The sequence below is a fragment of the Taudactylus pleione genome, unplaced genomic scaffold (genome assembly GCF_031769625.1).
Source record: "Taudactylus pleione unplaced genomic scaffold, aTauple2 ptg000162l, whole genome shotgun sequence".
NCBI classification, from domain to species: Eukaryota; Metazoa; Chordata; class Amphibia; order Anura; family Myobatrachidae; genus Taudactylus; species Taudactylus pleione.
The window spans coordinates 8854583-8880391 of NW_028284564.1; the positions used below are offsets into that span (position 1 = coordinate 8854583).

The 25809-nt window shown below is 41.7% G+C and overlaps 1 protein-coding gene across 2 annotated transcripts; it reads left to right on the plus strand.

Moving 5' to 3' along the window:
- On the plus strand, window positions 1–25809 carry PRRC1 (proline rich coiled-coil 1). 2 transcript variants are annotated; one of them, XM_088475110.1, is made up of 9 exons: window positions 1–351; window positions 1526–1650; window positions 5468–5866; window positions 10029–10165; window positions 11132–11234; window positions 12434–12597; window positions 13103–13206; window positions 13962–14064; window positions 24997–25809. In XM_088475110.1, the coding sequence occupies exons 2-9, from the start codon at window positions 1542–1544 to the stop codon at window positions 25204–25206; spliced, it is 1329 nt and encodes a 442-aa protein (XP_088331236.1). In that variant the 5' UTR covers window positions 1–351; window positions 1526–1541; the 3' UTR covers window positions 25207–25809. The 2 variants fall into 2 exon arrangements, with proteins under 2 accessions (XP_088331236.1, XP_088331237.1); XM_088475111.1 differs by lacking the exon at window positions 5468–5866 and having other exon boundaries at window positions 27–351.

Below are 25809 nucleotides of genomic sequence, written 5' to 3' on the forward strand. Positions count from 1 at the left end.
ACCTACACAGGCCACCAGGGCGCCGGCACGTAGCATCACGCCCGGCCGGCACTACTCTCCTCCTCCCTGTAGGCCTGCAGTGCCCTCCACCGCCCCTCGGAAATCGGGATCCCTCTGCATGCATGCAGTCACGCCCTCGGCCTCGCTCCCTCAGTCCGTCTCCTTCCTCCGCCCAGTCCGGGTTACGTGGCAGCGCTGCCGTCACCACCACCACAGCGGCGGACATATTACATGCCGGTGTGGGCGATAGCCTCAACGGAACAAGTCGCTGCGATTTCTAGCTGCTGCCTGTCGCAGCCTCGTCTCCCCGGGGTCCGAGTTGCTGTCCAACTCTGCGCTGCCGGTGTCACGGTGAGTGTGGGCGTAATGGAGGGCAGCGAGCTCTCCTAGCACAGTGATGAGTATTGCACCCTATAGGGCAGGTACCGGTCATCATGACTGTGTGTGTGTACAGCACTGCTCAGTAGTAATAATAATAATGTCACCCCCGACTCTGCTGGGAACTTTATGCCCTTTTACTATGAATCAGCTGTCCTGTATATTCTCGTTGTATGGAGGGCGACTGACGTGGCAGCTCGCTTCCAGTTCTCAGGGGCTTCTATGGCTGCAGTGTATCCTGGGAGATGTAGTCCTACACTACTGACATAATGCTGGTGGTAATGCTGGGAGGTTGTAGTCTGCAGTCTACACACCAATCCTGTCGCTCTCTGAGTACTCCTATGTTGTTGGTAGCATAAACTTTATAATATTAGCCAGTTTTTAATTAGTATAATCACAGAATAAACTTTTGTAGTATACAGGTGGCTCTACATACACCTGTCCTCAAATCGTGCCAAATAGCACCGGTTGGTTTTGCGATTTGGGTAAAAAGGCAAAAGAGAGGTCTGATACAAGTGATTTACACCTCATATTGTTATGCTTCATCTATGACTTTATGCCAGTTCCTTTGCAACGAAAGTACTAATGTAATGTGACTAGGACGCTATAAGCGACTTTGTATGCAGTTGCAGTGCGAATAAGATGTGGAATTGTTACCCATGGTGGAGCATCTAAGTCGCTCCATATGGCGCAAAAACGCTAGGTTAGTGAGGACATCCATACATTTATTTTAGGTAAAGAATCGGTTTTGCAAAGTTCTCATTAGTGATCAAAACACCACACCTCGTCAATGTCAAGTAATCTATGCCATATTTTTCTATTAAAGACCGTTTGTGGCACTTCAGTCACTCAGCTGAGTAGTAAGGAAGCATTGCCTGCAAGCTCTAATAAGGAGTTAGAGAAAAATAACGTGAATATATTAACTTTCTTGTAAAACCCATTCATTTTTAATAGTAAAGGAGCGATTGACTGTTTACATTAAAGTACATTTCTTTATTGTAAACCACATTTCGGTTGCAGGTTCAAAATAATTCCTTAACTGATATTAAAAAAAAAAAAAAAAAAAAAAATCCTATTGAACTTTGCAGCTTCATATAGAAGAAATATATGTATAATTGTGACCATACTGAATAGTTTTCTCTTCCAGTGCCCTCTGGCAGAAAATGATGGAAGAGAGTGGCATTGAGACAACTCCTCCTAGCACCCCTCCTCCCAACACCTTGGGGACATCAAATGCAGCTGCTACATCTATTGCCATGCCAATTCCACCAGGTAAATGTTTATTCTCCAGATTGTTGCAAAATGTGTTCCACAATGAGCAGGCACTATGTACTGTGCAGGTCATTTAATTCACTTTAATCAGTGGTTCTCAAACTCCTCAGTTCACATTTTCCAGGTCACCCAGCAGGTACTTAGGTGTTTTTATTACTCACTGACACATTTTAAAAGATCCACAGGTGGAGCTAAGTATTTCACTTGTGAATCTGTGAGGAGACCTGGAAAACATGCACTGTTTGGGGTCCAGAGGACCGAGTTTGAGAACCTACGACTTAAATCATTAGCGGAAGCATGTGTATATTTCTCAAAAAGTATACATGCTCACAGGAAATAATTGTCCTAAGATACCCACTGCATTAGTTCAGTGCACAAATACTACAGATAAGCTGGCCACACTAGACCAACTTTCATCCAACCAGCCAACTAGTTTGTTGGAATGAAAATCTGGTAAGGTATGGGAGTAACTGATGATCAGCAATTTGCTCCTAAATGCCAGAAAACAGATGAAAATAGTCATCAGACAAGTTTGTTAAATGTTTGATCTAAACAATTTGTTCAAACAGTTTTTGTCCATTTTCCGGCATTTGGGAGCAAATTGCTGATTGTCATTTGCTTTCATATCTTACCAGATTTTCATTCCAACCAATCAACTAGTTGGATGTAAGTTGGTCTAGTGTGTGGCCAGCTTAAGGTTAGAATTGGTCATAAGTCCATTTTCCGGATGTAAATACACGCATTTCCATTTTATGTGTACATACCAAAAATGTTCTTTTGAATTGAGATTTGGACATATCTTAGATGTGCAGTCCATTACTTTTAGAGAAGTGGAATGAGGGTGGGCAAGCTCCTGGAGATGCAGCTAAACTAGTAGCAGGTGTGCCTCTAAGTAGGTGCATCTTTTAGGGTACCAGGCCAGTTGTACAATGAAGTGATGGTTATAACACCAATTGCACTATGTAGCCTCTTCTGATAGGCTGTTTGCATATTGACCCATCTAGCTGACAGTACCTAATTCATTAGCATTACAGCAATATTATGTCTATTCGGATAACTTTTTTATCATTTCCGTTTGGCATACCTCAATAAAGATGTTTCCCAATGGGCTTATAAAGTGATAATGTATGGTTTTGCATGTCATAATGTTTATATGAAAAACGTGAGTCAAGCTGGGTGTACACACATAAACAATTTCAGAAATGATGTGACAGTCTTTACAGTTTCATTCACAATGATACGTTTTTGAGTGTGTGATTGCTAATGAAACGCTTACTGTAAGATGGTTGTGCAGAATGGTCACAGATCGGATGATTGTCCAATATATTGTGTAGTGTGTACCCAGCTTCATATTTATTACTAGCGCTGTTCAGACCCTATTCTGTTTTGCGTAGATTATACGTTATTACATTATTATGTAAAAATTGGGTAATGTGATTTTTGCACTTATTCTAACACTCATTGGGCTGCAGTATATGCATTTGTACAAGTGACTTAGAAAGACCACTGTGTTTTCAGTTAGATGTCATTTTCTAAACCTATTTTTTGTGACAGAATTTTCAACTTGTGTTTGTTCCTTTTATATTGACACTATTTACTATTGTAGTTAGCCTCAATACTAGGGGCTTGATGCATAGTTGGAAGCAAATGGTGTGTTTGGTGCTCAAAAGAAGCGTGCACGGATAAGTGTATAAATTTGCCCGTATGTAGAGTAGTACGCATCTCAAGATCTACTTGCACTTGTGTTTACAACTAGTCATTATGATCAGTGAGATCTTGCACCTACCCTATACTAGGTGTAAATGATTTGCCTCCAAACAGGTGTATTTTCACTTATATTCAGTTTTACATGGTTAGCATTACTGCCTCGCATCTGTGGTCTTGTGTTATCGCCACTAAGAACCTATTGATGTGGAGTTTGTATGTTCTCCTGTGATTGTGTGGGTTAACACTGGTCAACTTGCAGTGACATAGGTTGCAGCTATTGTCTAATGCAGAAAAGCAAAATACAGTAATGCTGCCCCTATGGTATTGATCGTACAGATGACATGCAGATAGGTTGGCATGCTATTTAGGGCGTGAGTTGGATGCAGTGTCAATGTCAGACACAAGCAGCCAATGCTTTCAGTCTGCGCCTGCGTCGCAGTGCACATGTGTCCATGCTAAACGCTCTAAGACGCAGAATGATATGGAACACGAGAGCTGGGGATTTCAGTAGGCGTTTTGGGAGGTAACATGGAGTGGCTAGCCAGATGTAGTTGCACTGACACAGCTGGCCTTGTTCAGACGGAGATTCTTCGCCTCCATGGGGCTGGTGCAATCTTTTATGGTGCGACCGGTGACCAGTGCGTCTTAATACGCACAGTGACGGATTATCGTTGCAGTATTACCATAAAGACATGGCTGCGGTAAAACATGCAGACGTGGCTGCAACTGTGCCCCCCGCTGTATCAGGCCCTTAGTGTCTTTCAGGTATGTATGTGGGCACCAGCTGGATATGAGCTTTGTGCGAAAACTAAACCTACATTAATTGCTAGAGGACCTTCCTCTATGATTTTGTGTTGATGGTCGTATTACTAGTTCATAGGAGTAACCTATCACTCAGCATCCTCCTGAAGCTACATGGCGTAGCGTTCACTCTAGGTGTAAGGTGCTGATCAGTGAGGAGGGCATATTTACATTTTGAAGGGCAACATTTTAGACGTGATGTATAACTATAGTTGCTGTAGCGATAAATCTATATAAAATATTGCCCTTCAAAATTTGAATATGCCCATCTTAGTGATCAGCATCCTGCACCTAGAGTGAACACTATATGAGTACATGTAACTTGTGGTGTAAGACTTTGGTAAACAGCAATTTTATAGGAAAATTAGCTTGTGGATTACCAGTATACGGTTTTAAGTATACTGCACTGGTACCACTGTACAATATGTCCGTCATCTGTTCATCTAAATATAGGAATGGTTGAGACTTGGGGTAACACCTTCCACTCCATTTCTTTTCTAACGATCTCGTATAGCCACGCTCCTCAGAAATAAGGTGGTCAAATATTTGTTTACTGAGCAACACAATATTTTTTCCCTGATCTGGTTTATATCCCATATTGCTAGACCTTCTAATAGTGCGGATTTAGAGATAATTAGTGCTGATGTAGAGTTGTACATATGACCATTTACAGGGTGTATGTGGCACTGGGCATGCACTGGACCTGAATACACAAGTATGGGCAGTGCAGGGTTGCATGCATTTCAAGTGTTACGTTTGCGACTAAGTGTGTAACTGGGCGTTCTTGTGTAAGTTTAGTGAGGTGTGTACATGCAGCTTTTGTATAGTGTTTTAGTTTCAAATATTTATAAAGTTTAACAACTTCAGATGAATTAAGATTGATCACTTAGTATCCGCCCTCCTTATTTTTCTACAAACCTTTATTTCTCTTTCCTTATGGACTTAGAATGTTTTATTATGGTTGTCCTGAGATACGACACACAGCTTACAATTGCAAGTTATCCAAGAGCACTGTATTGCTGTGTTGTACCCAAGGGCAGTAGCTAAATTTATATGGACATGATTATTTCGATCATGGCTGAAAAGCACAGAAGGAAGTCATAAAGGAAAAATGTGATTTGTATAATCTCATTATATTTTGTAATTTTGTGTTACACACTATGATGTAATATGTATACTTAGGTCAGACACTAAATGCAACATTTACTATTTGGGGACACACAACAGTGTATAGGAATGTTGAGTTACTACTAAATGAGAAGACTTCAGTCTTTGTGATGTAACGTACTTTGTTTCTTCCTTTTTACAGTTTTATCAAGTCCTCTGGCTGGTCTGACCTTCCCATCTGTCCAGTCTTTCCCTCCCCCTACTTTCTCCTCACCTCTGCCACCTTCTACTGTTCCTCCCATGAGAACGTCTGCTCCTCTCCCATACGTGTCTCCACCTCCTTCCTCCGGGGTATTGCCTCCCCTTCACACCTCAGCACCTGGAGCTTTCAGCAGTCCCTTGCCATCCTTCTCTTCTGCTTCTTTTCCCCCTGCTCCACCCCTCCTCAGCTCCACCCCTGGTCCTGTCTTATCAGCACCACCTATGGGTCCTCCTGTCACTGGCTTTTCCGTAACCTCCACCTATGATATCACTAAGGGTCATGCTGGGCGAGCACCACAGACGCCATTGATGCCGTCATTTTCTGCACCCCCCGTCACAGGTTGTACTAATTTGTGTCTCTTACTTCTTTTTTTAGTGTATTAGATCTTTTCTTGGCAAATAAAACAAATGTTGGCCCATGCTAGAGAGCTGCTTTGTTGATCAAAATTTGCATCCTTGGGTTCGATTCAATTCAATGTGAATTGAATAGCGCCCGGGAGGGAGCTCCTGGAGCTATTCAATTCAGCGTGCTGTTTTGTTGGAGAATGACTGTTCTCGTGCCTTAGTTCTCACGACTAAACATGGTGTTTAGTCGTGACAACCGGCATTCTCCGACTAAACTGCCCGAGCGATGCTGTTTCCGTGGCACTAAGGGCAGAAAACAGCATCGCGCCAGGAGTTTTGTTGGATTTCTGCTTGCACCCCAGGAGGGATGTGAGAAGAAATCCTTAGTCAGCGTTAACAGTGCACTGAATTGAATTACTCTGGGAGCTCCCTCCTGGCGCTATTCAATTCGTTTTGAATTGAATCGAGAACTTTATTTGTCCTCTTATTGAACGGTTTTATTTTATCCTGTAATAGCTTAAATTTGTATGCCATTATCTTCTGTGTGATACACTTGCATTTGTCTCAGAGTATAAAACATCACCGTTAGTCGCCTCTTTACTGTTTGTCTTTAATCTAAATATAAGCTTTAAAAGACAGGATCATAAAATAGAAGAATAATACTTTAATGCAGTATTATAGAGTGAGAGTGACCTACACTGCTTTATGATGGGGCTTCCATTGTATTAATTGTAAGTAACAGCATGAAATGTATTGCAGGATTACCTGAATAAGAAAAATGTTTATATACGTTTTTATATGCGCAAACTAGTCTTATCTCTGGGTGATTTGTATCTGTTTCAGAAAAGTGCTTTGGTGTTGTTTAGTAACCTGTCTAGTAATAACCTTATTCCCAGATGTCAGGGGATCAGGTGCTGTCAGACATAAGCAACACCGAACAGTAAAGGAAATGTGAAAATACAAATTCGTATATACTGATGGTATCTTACACACAAATTAGGTTTTACCAAACAATACACATGTCCAAAGTAGAACTTAAAAGCAATCTGGCCAGGGAAGTATAAAATTATTTATCAAAAACTGTGAAATGTTAAAATTACCACTTAAACTAAAACCAAATGGGCAGGTTCAATTACCGCAGGGGCTTACAGGGGGGGTTCCGGGTTTAGTGCCCGGAGCTATTTAATTATTTCCTGCAGTAATCCGGTGGCTAACACTTGGTAAGCCATAACTGTTGGGTTGCGTACCTGAAGCTAGGTAATTACCACCTGTGTCTAGCCCCGGAAGCACTAGTTAACGCTGATTTCTGTTCGCACTTTAGGAGCATGCTGGGAGCTAAAACGTGCAGCGAGTCCCGCTACTATTGTATTTCCCCCCCAAAGAGTAGGACAAGCCAGTTTTTCCACACATGCTATGTGCTGGTTACACCATGACTTTTTTTTCTTTTTTTACCCAGAGCAATTTGTTTTTGTTTGTTCCTTTAGTTTTCTGTACAAATGTTTAGAATATACGTAATTAAATATATATTTAAAATTAGGCATATTTATGGAAAAAAGAGCTAAAATTGAGGAAATGGTTCTTATTCTCAGATGTACACATAAATTTATTCAACATATTTGTAATGTTTGGTTACATAATAAGAAATTGAAATTTATTATTGTTGTACCTGTATTTAGAATATGTAAATACGTGTGTTTTTTTTTTTTTTACCATATTATATAAACTACAGGTACATGACTTTGGACGCCTGCTTAGCATTGTGTTTGTACATTTTTTGCTAACTGTGTGTGTGTATGTATATATGTATGTATGTATGTGTGTGTATATATATATATATGTATGTGTGTGTTTTCCCTTTTGTGAATGTCTACTGTATTTTTTAAGAATTTAAATAAATATCTGTACTAGGCCTAGTTTGCAACGCTCACAATTTAGTACAGTTCCCAGAGATCTTCTGTCAATCTGCTTCTCACTACAGTAGTGATCTGTAACTGTATGAAGTGGTAGTAACCCCTTTTATTTGGGGTATTTGCTGAAAATTCTTTTTTCTACGTAATGCCACTGCCAGTCAGGCTGTGGAGCCAGTGTTCTGGTGACCTACCTAGTGATGAGAAAGCTGAGCTTTTCGTTGCTAGTAAAATAACACATAATGCCACCTGGGGTTGAGTTGTATGTACTTACACTCCCGATGCTGCCTCCAGACGCTTTTCCCAGCTCGATAGAGCATGCGCTGTTTGTTCAAAATGATCTTACATTAGTGCTGCCTAGGAGCCCTATTGCATTGCATTAGCAAACTCTCCTCTAAGGAACCCCCCCCCCCCCTCGGAGGTGGAAGTGCTGCAGGGATGCAAGATTCCCAACACAGCAGCTCTATAGTAATGTGCACTTCAGACTACAAAGACTGGGAACTATAGGTTGTGGGCTCTGCGTTTTTGGGGTGCCTTGCCCCTGCTGGGTGCCTAGGTATGGCTGACATGTGCATAGTGAGCTGAATTAGCAGTCATGTCAGGTGCTATTTAGCCTGAACTAGGCTGTATCATAACAGAATATCAAGCGTGTTTCCCAATATAAATTTATTAATATTTTACTACTCTATCTATGTATGCTATAGCGATATCACCAATCAACAGCTCTTGATATATGTGCTCAATGCAATAGGCAGTTTGTTGCAGCGCTATTTAGAATTATTAGCGCTTGATATTCTGTTATGATACAGCCTAGTTCAGGCTAAATAGCACCTGACATGACTGCTAATTCAGCACGCTATGCACGTGTCAGCCATACCTAATATGTGATGTGCAGGCTAGCGGCAGTCCAATTGATGTATCTTCTCTTATTGTGGCATAACGTTCCTCCAATCCAACAGCGCAGGACGCACAACCAGATATAATATACAGTACAACAATAGCACTGTTTGGCAGAAACAATCCTGAGTGGAGGTAGTGCCCAGTGTTTGACTTTTCAGACTACTCAGTTCTAGTATTACTATAACAGTGCTTAATATAAATATTAACACAATACGCTGTGCACGTGGCAGTAGTATTTAACAGGCAGCATGAAGGCTAGCATTTTTCATTTTTTCTTACTGCAATATAATACTGCCTAAATTGAGTAGTGCGTGGTGCAGAACACAATGTAATATATTGTATGTTAGCAGCATAAGAATAATCCTGAGCAGAAATATTGCTCAGTGTTTTTTGATTACTCAACCATCAAGTAATATTCATATTTAAGAGTCAGGGAGTTTGTTAGTACCAGACACTCCTTAAATTAAGAGGGATTTAATACTTGAACTGATTCTATATTTTGGGATCCTAAATGAGCATACACAGCTCCTAAATCTATCTTTATTTAAGATTATACGGTCATCAAGAATACTCACTATAAAATTTGCCATTATTTGTGGCTTTATCCAGCTCTATACAGTCATTGACATTATGTATGATTTAATATAGGGTTGGAAATTATAATTTTACTGGATCGATATCACAAACTTATGCACATCATTGACATTTAGACCCTTTTAGTTGATAGTGACCTCTAGTGGCCAAGAAAACATTTGTGGTTTTCTGAATTGCAACTTTGTTGAGCAATCAAGATATTTGTTATTTATTATATGTATTGTGTGACAAACATCAATATTCAGAGCTGGATCAGAGCATTTTTTATTTGCTGTATCAAATGACTTTTTATATAAGATCACAGCTTAAATGCAGAGCATAATCACAATGATGAGTAAATATATGATTTGATCGATATTATTAATTGGGACACAAGACACCATCACTTATTTAATATATTTTTATTACATACAATGTTTCTGTTATATTTCACGTTATGAGTTCATGTTTAATTTTTTGCATAATGAATAAAAGTTATATTTTAAACTAACCTTTAGTGCGCCAAAAAGAGGACATTCTTCTCTCTTCTTGTGTCGTTACAGTGATAATGAGGTAGGAACAGCCTGTGATCTATGAAGTCTTTGGCTTTGTTTTCTTACACAATGCCCAAATAAGTGCATTTTACACCAGAGACCTTATGGTTACAGGGTCTTTTTAATTTTATATTTGTTATTAATTTTTCATCCCGCTTAAGCTAAAATGAGGACATAAAGAAGATATTTGACCTGAAGGTAATGTTGTAATGTTCTCTTCTAGTGCTACCAAATCCTGCTGTCCAACATGCTTCTGGTACAGCAGGTTCTTCTATAACTTTCCCAGAGGAGCCTGAAGACCCCAGGGTGCACGCGGTGCAACAAGAAGCATCTGCAGGGGGAATCTGGGGCTTCTTTAAGGTAAGGAGAGCAGGAGCACAGTAAGAGTCAGAAGATGTGTATATGTTATTCATTCATCCTATATTTTCCTTACTTTACTAAAAGGAGGATCATCTTATTCTCTATATTACCACCAAATAGTTACTTTACCTAAAAGTGACTTATTCATGCGTATGGCTGAAAAATGCAAAAGTTGACATGTCCGCTCTGAGTATAGTGTAATAATGTGTTTGCTCCCCTTCTTTACCAAGCAGCAGCAGACATCCTACCTCACGCCAGTCTGTAAAAGTGATAAAGAGTTAAAAAGCCACAGTAGAAAAGGATAGTGTAATCTTTAATCTCCGTGAGATCTCTGGTCATGCCTCTATGTTTGAACAATACCGGCTTAGCTTTACGTTTATTATGAACTCAATTCTGTTTAGCTTTTTGCAGCTCATACTCTAGAATGAGATACTGCATATTGGATAGACTTTGTTACATATAAACACTTAGGGGCCAATTCAGATTTGAACGCAAATTGTCCACAATTACATCAAATAAAAAAACTGCAGCATTGTAGTCATCTATGCTGCTGTACCGTCCCTGTCTGTATGCCAGCTTTTATCAGTCATCATTTCTTAAGTGCAAGGAATCCCTCTGAAAACACTTTCACAACACCCTGGCTACATGTAGCCTGCATGTGAGTACCCCATTACCAACCTGGTGTGTTCTTTCAGCCGCAAGGGAAGATATGATTGAGTTACACACATCTCTGAATAGCCCGTGTGTGCTCAGCTCTAGAGTTTTAGTAAGATCTGTCTGCAAAACGGACTTGCATTCATCTTTATATCAGCCCCATAACAATTAATGAAGGTATATCTTTTTACTCCATCAAACACTGGCTTGGGTTTGCTCTTTCTAATGGTTTTGCTTTTACATATTTATTTTTGTTTGTGTTTGACTTCATTTTGAATTAAGGATCATTATCTGCTTTTATGGTTAATGCAGGGAGTTGCTGGAAATCCTATGGTGAAATCTGTGCTGGATAAAACCAAACACTCAGTGGAGAGTGTGATCACAACCTTGGACCCTGGCATGGCTCCCTATATCAGTAAGTAGCATGATGCAAGCCAGTTTAATGTTTCATATTTGCACCTGGACAAGCCATGTGGTGATAGCAGTGTACAAATTTTATTTTTTTATTTAATTATTTGTTTTACATGCAGGCAAAGTACTGCCTGCTTTTGTATGTAGTACCCAATAACCAAGCTTTATATTACCTCTGTGATTTAGAGTTGAGATAGAGTACGTTCTCCTCCCATTGCTAAATTTGGCTACACCATGTAAAAACATTTCTGTGAACTGATTGCCTTAGAGGTGATCACGGAGAAGTCCCAAGGGTTTTGTCAAGTGGGCTGGTGTCCGCCCCAGGCTCTGATACCACAGCAATTAGTGATGATGATGAAACACTATGCTGATTCTATGCTTCTGTAATGGAGATGTGCATAGGGTAGCAGGTGAATATGGTACTGCCAGGAAAGTGGAAACTACCCCAGAGCCCAGGGGGAACCATGATTGGTTGTGATTTTTACCAATCCTCAAGCTGATAAACATAAGTGCCCCCCCTCAATTGCATCGAAATAGGGGACAGTACATAAATAATTAAAATAACAATCTCCTGTCATTTGGAAGTTGATCAGTTTTTCTTTTCTTTAGTGAACACTGAATATCCAAGTTTTAGTACTTCTCTCCAAAAATAAACACTGAGTACCATAAACTATAATTATATCTGAAGGGGGACGCAAGCTGATCTAATATTCTGGTCATATGAACTGTGTAGTATGTAGTGTAAAAGCATTAATGTTAGAAAAAGAAGCGGTGTTGTACTCCTCGCGCCCAAACGGCAGCTTGGGTTAGATATCTTAAAGAGAAGGTATCTATCCTCTCAAATATCAATACAGAACAATGTAGATAGGATGCCCCACCTTAGCGCCCGTTCAAAATACACACTAGAGATACTTAGCTTTTATGTATCACATGAAGTCTTATTCTTGATATTTCACTTCCAAATGGTTGTTGAGATATAACATACAGTATATGTTGTGACATGTAAGAAAAAAGGTAGAAAAATCTAGTGCACATTTTGCTAAAGTGCTTAGCTTGTGTTACCAGGTGATTGTGTTACCAGGTGATTGTGTTACCAGGTGATTGTGTTACCAGGTGATTGGCTCCTGACTTCATGAGAAATTTTTTATTTATTCACATATTCTACTAACGTTTTCTACTTGGTTTATCGTCTCATTTCTCTAGGATCCGGAGGAGAACTTGACATAGTGGTAACATCCAACAAAGAGGTGAAGGTGGCTGCTGTGCGAGATGCTTTTCAGGAAGTCTTTGGCATGGCCCTTGTAACAGGGGAAGATGGGCAGTCTAACATTGCTCCACAACCTCTAGGATATGCTGCTGGGCTAAAGGTAATAATCCTTTTATTTATATAAGCACAATAAATATAGTTATATAAAGTGTACCCTTAACCAAACTGTTAGGCTTTGGCACTGAACAAATCTAGCATTATTTTACTAAGTCTTAACACAGTAGCCTGAGAAGACACTGGACTATCATGGAGTATAGACTTTGCTTGCAAGGAGCTTGGGCGATTTAAATTTACAAGCCTAACCCTACCTCCCCTCTATACCCCATTGGTTGTCCTTTTTTTTTTTTTATTTATTTTTTTTTATTTATAAGTGCTTACCAGAGGTGGTGGGCACTTTATAAATGATTTATTTTTTATGTGATTATTACCCATTGTAGCATGGCTCTTGTTGATATTCCTCTCACTTGGGTGAAATATTCTTTGCCATCTGAAAAAATGTATGCACTATTTAAGCCACACAGACTGTTGCTGTATTAATAGGGCACAGAGAAAGTAACCACATGCGTACAAACTCCCCTCCAGTGTATCTCCTACTCTCTTTACAGGGAGCCCAGGAAAGAATAGACAGCTTGCGCCGGAGCGGTGTGATCCATGAGAAGCAGCCTGCTGTGTCGGTGGAAAACTTCATTGCTGAGCTTCTCCCTGACAAGTAAGGTGCAGCACTATGCAGAGGTTCTGCCTTTAGACCTGCTGTTATGTGCTTGTGTTGAATACAATTATAATATAAATAAATGAAATGCCATGTTAGCAGGAGGAGGAATAGGTGATGTTAAGGATAGTTCCACATAAAACTGAAAACTTAGATTTTGGTGGAGTATCCTGATTGAAACCCAGTCCCCCTGAATCTCCGAATGTGTGCCTGCCCTTGTTCTTGTCTGCTTGCTGACACCCGCTGCCTGCCCGGAAGAAGACTGCTTTGGCAGGAGAGGGCAGAGACCAGCTATGTCTGCTGCTCTGCTCTATCCGGCTGGTGCTGACTTGTGCTCTTCTCAGAGAGGGACTGTGTGGTCTGACCAGTGCAGGAAAACAGGGTAATGTGGGCCAAAGTGCCTGGATGCTTTGCCCCAGGTAACCTTTCGGGCCTAGGATTTCACTTAGGATATTCCACCTAAAACTAAATTTTGAGTGAAACTATACTTTAAAGCTACTCTTCCACCCAGTGAAAGATTTTTTACTAACATGACGCCCACCCAACTCCACCCCATGCAGCTGTTTTAGGGTCTCCTCTGTTCTTCTACAGTACTGGGCCCTCGAGTAGGTCAAAACTCCGGCTAGGGGCAGTGGGGAGGATGTAAGTGAAATCTTGTACTCGACAGTGCAGGTGTAAAGTTACTTCTTATACAAGTAAAGTATCTGATATTTAGTGCAGTTTTCCTCATCTTATAACATTGTTTGTTTTATTAGGTGGTTTGACATTGGCTGTGTAATTATTGATGACCCGGCACATGGAATACGTATAGAAAACTTCACACAAGCCACCCCTGTACCTCAGGAATATGTTCAACAGGTTTGTCTGAATTTGTTTTACTTCAGGCACAATTTACAGCTTGTAGGATTTGTACATTCTTTATTGAATTTAGAGGCAAGACACCATATATATTCTTGTTAATGGATATAAAACCCTATATTCTTTCCTCATGGTAGACTGCTAAATCTTTCTGGCAGAAGGCCCCAGACAACCACTTCTAATTCATGTTATCAGTGCAGCAGTTCTTCTTCTGCTGGCGGAAGGTCACACAGTAGTCAGGCCTTCTGCTATATTCCACTCCTATTCTCCCATAAGCTACCAATGTGTGGCTGACTTGTATAAAACCCAGCAGGACTCAGCACAGCTGGGGAAGGGGCTGGCTGATGGATACCACTCTCAATTGCTGGGGGACTGGCTAATAGGGGTAATCAGATGGGCAATATCATTCCTTTGAACAGAAAACCGACATTTAACATCTCTGCCATTTAAGAATTTTGGACAAACCACAAACAAGTCCACATGTTATTTGTTAGGCACAGTATATTATAGAAGAGATCTTTATTTATTACAAGTGTTTGGAATATATCTTTTTACATTTTATTAACTGGAAAAGTTAAATATGGCAGGTGGGGTGCACAATATGATGCGTCAGACACATTAGTCTCCTCCTGGTAGATAATGAAATGTCAGAATGCATCATGCAAGTTTCCAGTGCAAAACTTAAACATAAAATCGTGCTTTAGTGGGACCTTTATTTACTTAACTGTGTTGTAAATAAGTTTACAAGCAATCGGCATTAGCCCTGTATATTCAGTTAAAACAATAGGCACCTCCTGATTCAATCCGGCATCCATCACTATGCCCCCTCCCTATACCTAAACCCCTACCTACCCTGCATCATAAGTGTTTAGCAGACAAGGAGCACTGTGACTCCACAATAACTCTGCACCTTATGAATAAATAAAATACTCACCATTTACACTTGGTTATGAGATAATGAGAAGAGATAACTACCTCATCATCTTTCAAGCGCAGACGCAACTATTGTTTTTACTTATGCTAATTAGGAGTGGGGATTACTCGTACTACTACCCCAAGAGTAAGCGCAGAGGGTATTCAATTTCTATCCATCCTGTATATTCAGTTGGTTATCTAAATGGGAGATGTCTCTGGGCCTGATTCAGACCCGTTTGCTAATGGCGGCCGCTCTCTCCCAGCGTATTTAAATTTTGCAAAGTGACGTCAAGGCAGCCGCTCACTCGGCAAGGCATAAGCACGCCTACTATGTCTTGGCGAGTGATCACTTTGTCAGTGTAGACGCCCATTAGCGTGTCTTTATGCGCCCACTAGCGCACGTCATCTCCAGGAAGTGCCTTAAAATATTGGTACATCGAGGACCATCGGAAGCGATCGCAGCGCTTGTGGTTGACTCTACCGTCCCGCAAGCACTGCGAGCAGTTCAGGCTAAAAAATAACCAAGTGACGTGTTCAATGACGCTACTTTGCTAATTATGCCCACCCATTAAACTCTGTTCTGATGGCCAGACACGCCTGGGTTCAAACATCCACTCCCCCGTTTACAAGCACCTTCCCCTGTTACCACCCACAAACGGCACATTCTGTCACTCAAAGTAGCGGGCAGACTGTGTACTACGAGTGCACGATTCCCCATCGCTAAGACTGGTTTGCGCACATGCATTGCGAATTATGTGCACACGGGCGACTATCGGTCAGTGCGAGCGGCCGCAGCTTAGCAAGCAGGTCTGAATCAGGTCCTCTGTTCCTCTTTAAACAAAATTGAATGCATGATAGAGACAATCTGTTAACAAAAGCAAACCCAACAGTTTGCAGAGTTATTTATTGTGATCAATAATGGCTAATAAGGTCACAGACTGATCAAATAGTTGCTGTCTATATGCAGCAGACTTGTTCCATTACTTCCACACAGTAGAAATCTCCACATGCAGAGTTGGCAGCAAAATGGGAGTAAAGCCTGCCAAGGAACATGTGTGCAAAAGTTTGTGCACAGCTCACAGATGCAACTGTATAGGCCGCATATGCGCATAATTTGTGATTAGTGTATGCATCACTGTGCACTTACACCTGCATATAGCAGACACAACTGTATAGGCCACATATGCACAGAGGGCCTGATTCCGACCCGCTCGCAAGCGGGTCGATGGTGCCCTAATGCGCATGAGCACGACGGAGGGAGCTCCGTCGTGCGCATGCGCGAGACCCGCATAGCGACGGCCAGCTGTCGCTATGGGTCTCGCACCAAAGGGGGCTTGCTGTCGATGGTGAGTGACAGCACTCCCCCTTTGGTGGGCGTGCCGGGGGCGTTGCTGCCCAGATGGAGGCATTGCCATGGGAGCGCCTACCGTCTGGGTCCGGCCCCACTGACATCACTAGGGATGTCAGTGGGAGTGCTTTTGGCTCTGATAGAGCCAAAAGCACTCCAGGGCTTGCGGCAACGAGACCCTACCGCAGGGTCTTGTCGCAAGCCCGTTGGTCGCGATTGGTCTTGACCATCGCGACCATATTTTTGGCTGCTCGCATAAGCTGTGGGTGGTCACCCACAGCTATGCGAGCGGCCAGGAGGCCGCTTCAATTTGAGGTAGGAGGGCACTGATTCAGAGCGAGCGCTCTGGTCAGAGCATCCGGCTCTGAATCAGGCCCAGAGTTTGATTAGTCATATGCATCAGTGTGCACTTACACCTGCATATAGCAGACACAACTGTATAGGCCACATATGTTGTGATTAGTCATATGCATCAGTGTGCACTTACACCTGCATATAGCAGACACAACTGTATAGGCCACATATGCACAGAGTTTGATTAGTCATATGCATCAGTGTGCACTTACACCTGCATATAGCAGATGCCATAGATCCGCCCCTGAACACACGCAAATACAAGCATTTTGCAGGTTTGTCTGGCCCCCGTTTGCTTCATCACGATATAACTGAACTTTGCCTACATAAGAATATCCATTCCCACCCCTGGTCTCTCTAGTCATAAGGCGAGATGTGTACTAAATATGTACAGGTTGCCTAAGCCGTATTTGCGTTTGTCTGCTTTCTGAGCATGCTCAGTACGAATTCATGCAAAATGTGCTACTACTTCCTCTGCATCAGCCCCACAATGCGTATTTCTATGTGAATGGAGCAGTGTTTCTTTAAAAGGTTGCTAGATACAGGTCTCTTGTTTTTTTTTCCCTCCATATTTACAACAGCACCCTGCACTTTATATCATCCTGAACCTCCACAATGTAGATGACATCGGAGAGATAAATCTGTGGTTCAAAATCACTGTCTTACCCAGTCAGGCCAGAAAATCTGGCATTAACCGCAATCATATGTATGCTGGATTACCAGAGTCACAGAGGTGGTTCTCCTGGCAATCTAATTGGAGATTAGCTAGAATACCTGGATTTCACTGTGGATCAGCTGTTAGTCAGAAATATTTCTATCACGATTTGTGTCACAGATTCCAGGGACTTTAGTTGGAGAAATGGACACCCAGAAATAAAACACCTAATTGTGGAGTTGCTTGCCCTAAATCAGGGGTGGGCAGTTATTTCAGTTATTTTTTAACTGTTGAGAGCTACACACAATATTTTGTTTTTACCTGTCAATAAAATTGTAATGTTGTTTATTGTAAGAACTATATGTGTATTTTGGAGTAAGTTTTGGGTAGAATGAAATACCTGAATATAACCATTTTCTTTTATTGTATAGTCTATTTTTATTAAGGAAAGGGAAATATAGAACAGTTTCACAAACAGTTGAATTAAACAGTACACCCAGATGAACATAGCAAATCTGAATAGAAACAATCCATAATAAGCAGGGTGAGATATCAATTAGTGAAACAGAATAATAGAACCAATAGGTACAATCAAACTGAAGTTTAACAATGAGCTGGAAAGCAGTAAGAACAGAGAAACTGAAACGGAGAAACAGAAGAGGCAAAATAAGGACCGGGTAGATGGGAACACATGAGAAGAGACTTATGTAAGTGTCAAATTATATCACTTAGTTAATGTGGCTTTAGACATATAGGCTTTATAAGGCGTTCGGTATGATTTACCGCCGGCCGCACGGTTCAAATCCCGGCAATGGCAGCCCGACAGAGGAGGAAATCCTGATCGTCCTAAAGGTAAGTATAAACCAATATAATTCTACCCCCTAAACCTAACCCCCCCTTCCCCGCCGCCTAAACCTAAGTCCCCCGGGGGTTCCTAACCCGCCCTCCCCCTAGCCTAACCCTGAGTCGCCCCCCCCCCCCCCCCCCCGCGCGGCTGTCCACGCCCAGCATAACTTCAATCGGGATGCCGGGTGTAGGTCTAGATATAGACGCCTGTCATTTAACCCTCACCGGGATTAAGTAGTCGTTTAGAAAACCAGTCTCTGCGTGAGGGAGATATAGAGGATTTCCACAGGGCAGATCTGACCGAACGGGCAGCATTGCTGAGGTTACTGAATAAAGACTTCTTATAACTAGTCACTGGCATCGAAATATGGCCTAGTATCCAAAAGGCTGGATTGGTGGGTGAAGGAGCGTTCAATATTGTCTGGGATGTATTGATTACATCTTTCCAGAAATCAGCTAAAAGAGGGCATAAACATGGAGTAATGTACCCATCGCGGTTAGGCAACGCCAGAATTTATTGGATTTAGGAGGGATACATAGCGTGAAGAAGTGAGGGGTGTCTATACCAGTGCATTAATACCTTATATTGTGTTTCTCTAACCTGTATGCACGTAGAGCTAAAGTGCACTTTAAGAAATATATTCTTCCAATCTTGCCCAGAAAGTGCCAAATCCAAGTCCTTCTCCCAAGCCGAAGTCTAAGCCGGAGTGGAGGCAGATTGGGTGTTTTGAAATAGTTTGTAAAGAGTAGATATAACGTGGGAAGGGGGTTGGGGAGAAACAGAGTACTTCAAAAGATGATCAGATGAAAGTAGGGAGTGCCTAACCTGTAAAAATTTCCAAAAATCTGAATGAGGGATATCCCATTTATTCAAATCTCGGAAAACTGTTTGACACTGAAGGATAACGCCACCTGGCCAACTCTGAAAAGGCCTGCTGCAGTCCTTTTGGAGAAATGGGAGGGGGTTAAGCCTGGAGTGAACTCCAGGATTCGCTAGAAGCAGGGCCAGTGCAAGGTTTCTGGGCGCCCTAGGCAACATTTCACCAACCGCACCTGCTCCCTCCAATTCATAATATGCCTCGCATCAGTCTCCCCAGTTAAATAACGTCCCACAAAGCAGTGTTCCAAATTCATAATATACCATATAGAATATTACACACCGCAGAGCACCAAAATCATAATGTTCCTCATAACACTGCCGCAAATTCTTAATATGCCACACAGCTGTGCCACAAATTCATTATATGCCACTCATCCATGAATTATGCCATTCATTTTTTTTCCTTTGTGGACTCAGCGGCGCCCTCCAGTGACTGGAGCCCTAAGGCGGTTGCCTAATGGTAGCTCCGGCCCTGGCTAGAAAATGTCAAGGGACCAAATTCAGAGGAAATTGAAGGGAGACGTCGTAAGATTTTCTAGGAGTAGAGTTTTGGAGTAATTGTCGGGTGAAAGTGAGGAATCTTAGGAAGTGAAGGAAGCCATGGGTATATCTCCGGAGTGTTGTTGCATACATAGACACTCAATTGCAACCCATTGTTTAATATCCCTATTCCTGATCCAAACAAGGAGCCTGCTCAAAAGTATAGCGTGGTAATATAGTTTGATGAAGTTGGAAACCTCCAGAATGTTTTAGGAATGTAGTATGTCACGTTTCATTCTGGGTCTTTTATGTGTCCAAATAAATTGCTGAATTAGGAGCTGAATGGCCGGAACCAGGAGTTCGGGATATGAATAGGCAAGGTTTGAAGGAGATAAAGCAGTTTAGGGAGCATGTTCATTTTGACTACATTTATTCTCCCTAACCAAGAAAGTTGTTTAAGGTGCCACTCGTAGTCATTACAGATAATGGGGAGGAGAGGAGAAAAGTTCCTATGGAACAATTGGGATATTTCTTTAGGTAACTTAACACCAAGGTAGGTTATATGTGTGGGATGCCAGGAAAAATGGAATGAATGTTGAAGATTGGCGACAATGGCAAGAGAGGTGGAGATATTAAGAGTGCTGGATTTCAAAAAATTTATTTTGAGATTGGATAACTTCCCAAATGAATGCATCAAGTGTGGGAGAGGTAGTGGGATGGGATACAATGAGCAGTAAATCATCTGTGAATAAAGCTATTTTATAGAAAGGGGGCAACCCTGTCTCATACCGTTACTTATGAAAAAAGGATCTGATAATGTACCATTTACACGAACTCCGCGGGTGATGCGTATAAGGCAATATCCTGTTAAAGGCAAGGGGGCCCAGTCCAACATGCTCCAAGATAGAGCTCATAAAAAAAATCCAGTTGACCCTATTGAATGCTTTTTCAGCTTCGGCTGAGTGAAGTGTAGTAGGGACCTTACGTTGAGAGGCTAGATGAATCAGATTCAAGACTTTGGTTGTATTGTCTTTAGCTTCCAGCCCAGGAACAAACCCTACTTGGTCTCCATGTATTAGAAAAGGGAGCAGGGGATTCAATCTGTTTGCCATAAGTTTAGCATACAAATTCAGGTCAACGTTCAGGAGCGATATGGGCCTGTAACTTGAGCACACGGAGAGGTCTTTACCCTGTCTAGGGATTACTGTTGTGTGAGCTTCTAAAGATTGTTGGCCGAATTGAGCATGCAATTATACAGAATTGAAAGCATGTAGAAGCATAGGGGCAAATTTGTCCTTTTAAAAGTTTTATAATACACTATAGTGAAGCCGTCAGGGCCAGGACTTTTGCCCGAAGGGTCGAGCAAATGGGCAGCTCAACTTCTGGGGAGTGTAAAGTGTAGTTCTAGGGACTCTGGACCTGATTCAGACCTGCTCGCTAAGCTGTGGCCATTCGCACTGACCGATAGCCGCCCGTCTGCGCACGCGTATAATTCGCAGTGCGCGTGCGCAAGCCAGTCTCAGTGATGGGGAATCGTGCGCTCGTGGTACACAGACTGCCCGCTACTTTGAGTGACAGAATGTGCCATTTGAGGGTGGTAACAGGGGAAGGTGCTTGTGAACAGGAGAGTGGATGTGCGAATGGAGGCGTGTCTGAGTGTCCAAACGGAGTTTTGTGGGTGTGCATAATTAGCAAAGATGCGTCCTACTACATGTCAATTGGTGTTTTTTTACACTGAAGAGCTCGCAGTGCTTGCGGGAGGGTAGTCAACCACAAGCGCTGTGATCGCTTCCGATGGTCTTCAATGTACCAATTTTTAAGACACTTCCTGGAGATGACGTGCGCTAGTGTGCGTGTAAAGACACGCTAATGGGTGTCTACATTGACAAAGTGATCACTCACCAAGACATAATGGGCGTGCTTATGCCTTGCCGAGCGAGCGGCTGCCTTGACGTCACTTTGCAAAATTAAAATACGCTGAGAGCGAGCGGCCGCAATTAGCGAGCGGGTCTGAATGAGCTCCTCTGTGAAGATGAGAGAGTAGGGAAAGATACAGAGGAAAGTGTGTCTTTGATATGTTGAGGGGAGGGAGGGTGCTAGGATTAGTAGAGGAATTAGCCAAATTTTTGAGTGTAGAATAATAATGTTTGAAGCAAGAAGCAAGCTCAGGTGTTAGAGTGAGAATTGCCTGCGTTATCTTTCATAGAGTGAATGAAAGAGGCTGTGCGTTGTGAACGTAGGGCTCGAGCTAGTAATCTTCCTGGTTTGTTGCCCCATTGGTAATACTGATTTCTTCACTTACAGACTGAATATTTTATACGGTCAGAGAGCAATTTGTTTAGTTTTGATTGCGTCTCTGCCAATTCCACATAGACCGTAACGGATAATGAGGATTTGTGGGAGGACTCAAGGAGCTTGATTTGCTGCAACAAGTCTATTTGTGCTGCTTTTTGCTTCTTTATATAGGATCCAAGTTGAATAAAACTTTCCTTTGAAAAACACATTTGTGCACTTCCCAGTGTGTGATTTTATATACATCAGAAGTATTGTTAGTAGTGATGTAATCTTCCAAAGCTTTATCAAGCTCCGCTTTACAGTAAATGTCCTGCAGCAAAGACTCCATTGAGGCGTCATGTCCGTTGACTTGGGGATGAATGCGGGATGGACAGAGACATTGAAACAGGAGCATGGTCAGAGCAGGTAATAGATCCAATGGATGCATCAAGGAGAAGAGGAAGGTGTCTGTGGCTTGAAAATAAATAGTCAAGGTGAGAGTAAACCTTATAGGGATGGGAATAGAAGGTGTAATCCCGCCCAGTAGGATGTAGGATTATCCAGGAGTCGGACAGCTGGTGTTCATGAAAAAATCTGTCTACTTGATGGTATTTGAACTTAGAAAATCTATGAGAGCTATTCGAGGTATCTAGTAATGGATCCAGCGTCCAGTTGAGGTCACCGCCAAGACAATAATACCCTTCAGAAGGGGGTCAATATGATTTAGGTGTGACGCAAAAAAGTTATGTTGAGCTTGATTGGGAGCATATATCACAATGAAGGTGAACGTTTGGCGAGAGATCTGACAATTTATCAAAAGTCTGTCTGGGACTAATCTGTGAATTGAGACATCAGTGTGAAGGAGTCTCTTAGAGAATAGGATCGCTACTCCTTTATTTAAATAACCATTTTCTACCAATATAAGCCTTAGAAATCCACTCTTTGAAAAAAGAAAATTTGGCATTGTCCCATTATTTTAGTCTTTTCCTATAATTCTCAATATTTCAACATCTGTAAAACACTTTTGGTATTGATGACACTATAAGGGGCTATCCTCAATAAAAACAAGAAGGAAATAAATAAAATGGGGAATTCCAATTAGGCTGGGTGCGCACTATGCGATATGTTGTTAAATCAGCAGATGAATGACAGGCATCGCATAGTGCGTCGGTGTGTTTGTACAGACAATATATCTGAATTATGTCGCGCACAGACACATCGAATCTGTCCTGTACTGTAGCTGGTTCCGATATGTTTTGCAGATAGTATAATTGCCATAATGTGATTTAGGCTAGCTGTTTCAGAGCCTGATTTACTACGGAACGCAATTCTACTTATACGCACGCACCGCAGTTGCTAATATCAGCAGTGCTATTTAAATATTCCCACTTCCCCTTACTCATAGCCGTATACTAGGGCAACGTAGCGAAACAATCGGTAACATTTGACCCATATGCACACTTGCACAAGCCCTGACCTTACTCAGAAATTGCAAACAGCCACAAACTCTATCAGTTCTATGGTTGCTTATGGCGCAGTGGATAATATATGCATGCCATGGCATGCCTGCATTCGCCTGACCACCCCCCGACACCACCCACAAGCGATACTTCTTGTCAATCACTCTGCCATGGGGCTGCATATCTTCTGCAATTGCAGTTCCGAACTAAACTGTGATGCATGTGCAGTACGACTCTGTGCGTATTAGGAACTGCGATCCTTGCTGAGTCAGGCCCTCAGACAGTAAAGCTTGGAGGACCATATTTGCTAATATGACTTGAATACTTCGATATGGAACCATTACTAAGCTGAGATAACAGACACAACTGACTTGACAGGTGGCATATTGCAAGGTGATCACACAGTACAGTACCTTCATCTCCTGCCACACTATGGGGGAGATGTATTATCAAAGTTGCATTATCATATCGGTACTGCGGCTCCTACTTTGCCCATTTTGAAAGTGAAATGGAAAGCAATACTGCAATAACAATGTTAAAATTAATTTGCGGGAGAGTGAAAACAGCCTCTTCAGCGATGCGGTAGCTGCAGCTTTCCAGTGATGACAGGCAAATACTGATGGACCCGGCAGCACTTACGTGAGTCAGCCATTGTGGGAGCACGTTTGTGGGTGCAGACAGCGGCGCTTGTACATTGGGATTCGAAGACCGCCATGCTGTCTATGCCACAGTAAATAAGAATTAAAAAAAATGTATTAACCCGTAGACAGCCTCTGCCTTTCCAATCAGTCGCCGCAGGATAAACTCTAGGTACCTGCCGATACCTGGAACAACAATAAGCTACAAAGGTGATCTTAATGTGTGATTTGTTTCTTAATAAATAATGATGTGATATTGTTATAAGTAGAGGCTGTAATAAATAATGATGTGACATTGTTATAAGTAGAGGCTGTAATAAATAATGATGTGATATTGTTATAAGTAGAGGCTGTAATAAATAATGATGTGATATTGTTATAAGTAGAGGCTGTAATAAATAATGATGTGATATTGTTATAAGTAGAGGCTGTAATAAATAATGATGTGATATTGTTATAAGTAGAGGCTGTAAAGATTTTTATTTTTTTTTCTACAGTAACTGCTTTAAAATGTCTTAAAAATTGATAGTGTCAAATTGTGCTGGATCTGGAGCATTTTACACTTCTCACCGAATAATACACAGTGATCTGCAGCTTTCTAAACTGGGGTGAGGCGGTTGAGCTGCAGCTCAAGCCTCATACTGATTGGCTGATACCTGATTGTATGGCGTCTTGTCCCTTTCACCAATGAGGCACCTATTGCAATATTGGGAAAGTTGTGCTGCAGTAATCCTAGTACACGCAGCCTCGGTGAGTCCAGGATGTTCTTTGATTTTCATTCTGGCAATGAACACTGTTGCTACATGTTTAAAATTCATAAAAATAAATACAAGTTTTACAGGTTCTGGTAAACTCAGCTGGCTGGACTTAGGGGGTCTATTTACTAAGCAGTGTTAGGAGATAAAGTGAACGGTGATAAGGTGCCAGCCAATCAGCACCTAACTGCCATTTTTCAAACAGCCTGTGACATGGCAGTTACGGTAAACTACAATGCACAAGTCAGACATAATACTGAGTGGTGGGAATGACCCTGTCTCTTGTGAAGTCTTGATTATTGTAACACAAGTTGTTTTTGTTTGTAGGCTCAAAATCTCACCCCACAGGACTACAATCTGAGGTGGTCTGGGCTGTCTGTGACGGTGGGTGAAGTGCTGGAGAGAAGCTTACCACATGTCAGCAGGACAGATTGGCATGTAGCGTTCACTGGCATGTCCCGTAGGCAGATGATTTACAGTGCAGCCAAAGCCCTTGCTGGGATGTACAAACAGAGACTCCCACCAAGAATTCTTTGAAAACATCTAGCGGACATGAAGCTTTTTTTGATTGTGCTTTATAGATCTGAAAGGATGTAGACCAAATGACCTGGAAGAAACTGTAGTTTTCTAATATTAAAAGAAAAACAAGCAACCTATCAGGAGATGCCTTCCATGGAAATATCAACTCCGCTGTTTAATACAGAGGTTACATCATTTTTTTAAATATATGCAAAATATTTGAAAATGTAATGTCCTTTCCTTGCTTCCACCCGCAATGCTAATGCATGTCCAGCTGCTGTAGGAGGGGAGGCGTATCAAATGGTAAACACATCAAAGGAGTATACATTATATTCTGTCATACCTATACTTTATAAATCAGATATGTGGGTGGAAAATGTATGAAAATTCAGTAGCCGAAACTTTAATTTATGTTTCTCAATGTATAATACAAAATGTCCATTAATGTTCATATCTGGAAATCCTCCAAACAGAAATATATATTGTGATTGCACCTTAATTGTTTATTTTTAATTCTAATATGGTAGATATTGCAGTACGATTCCACAGGCCTCTGATGCACTATTCTGTATCGACCTGGAAATAAGGCCAGATCACTCCACTCACCTTTTATTTAATAAC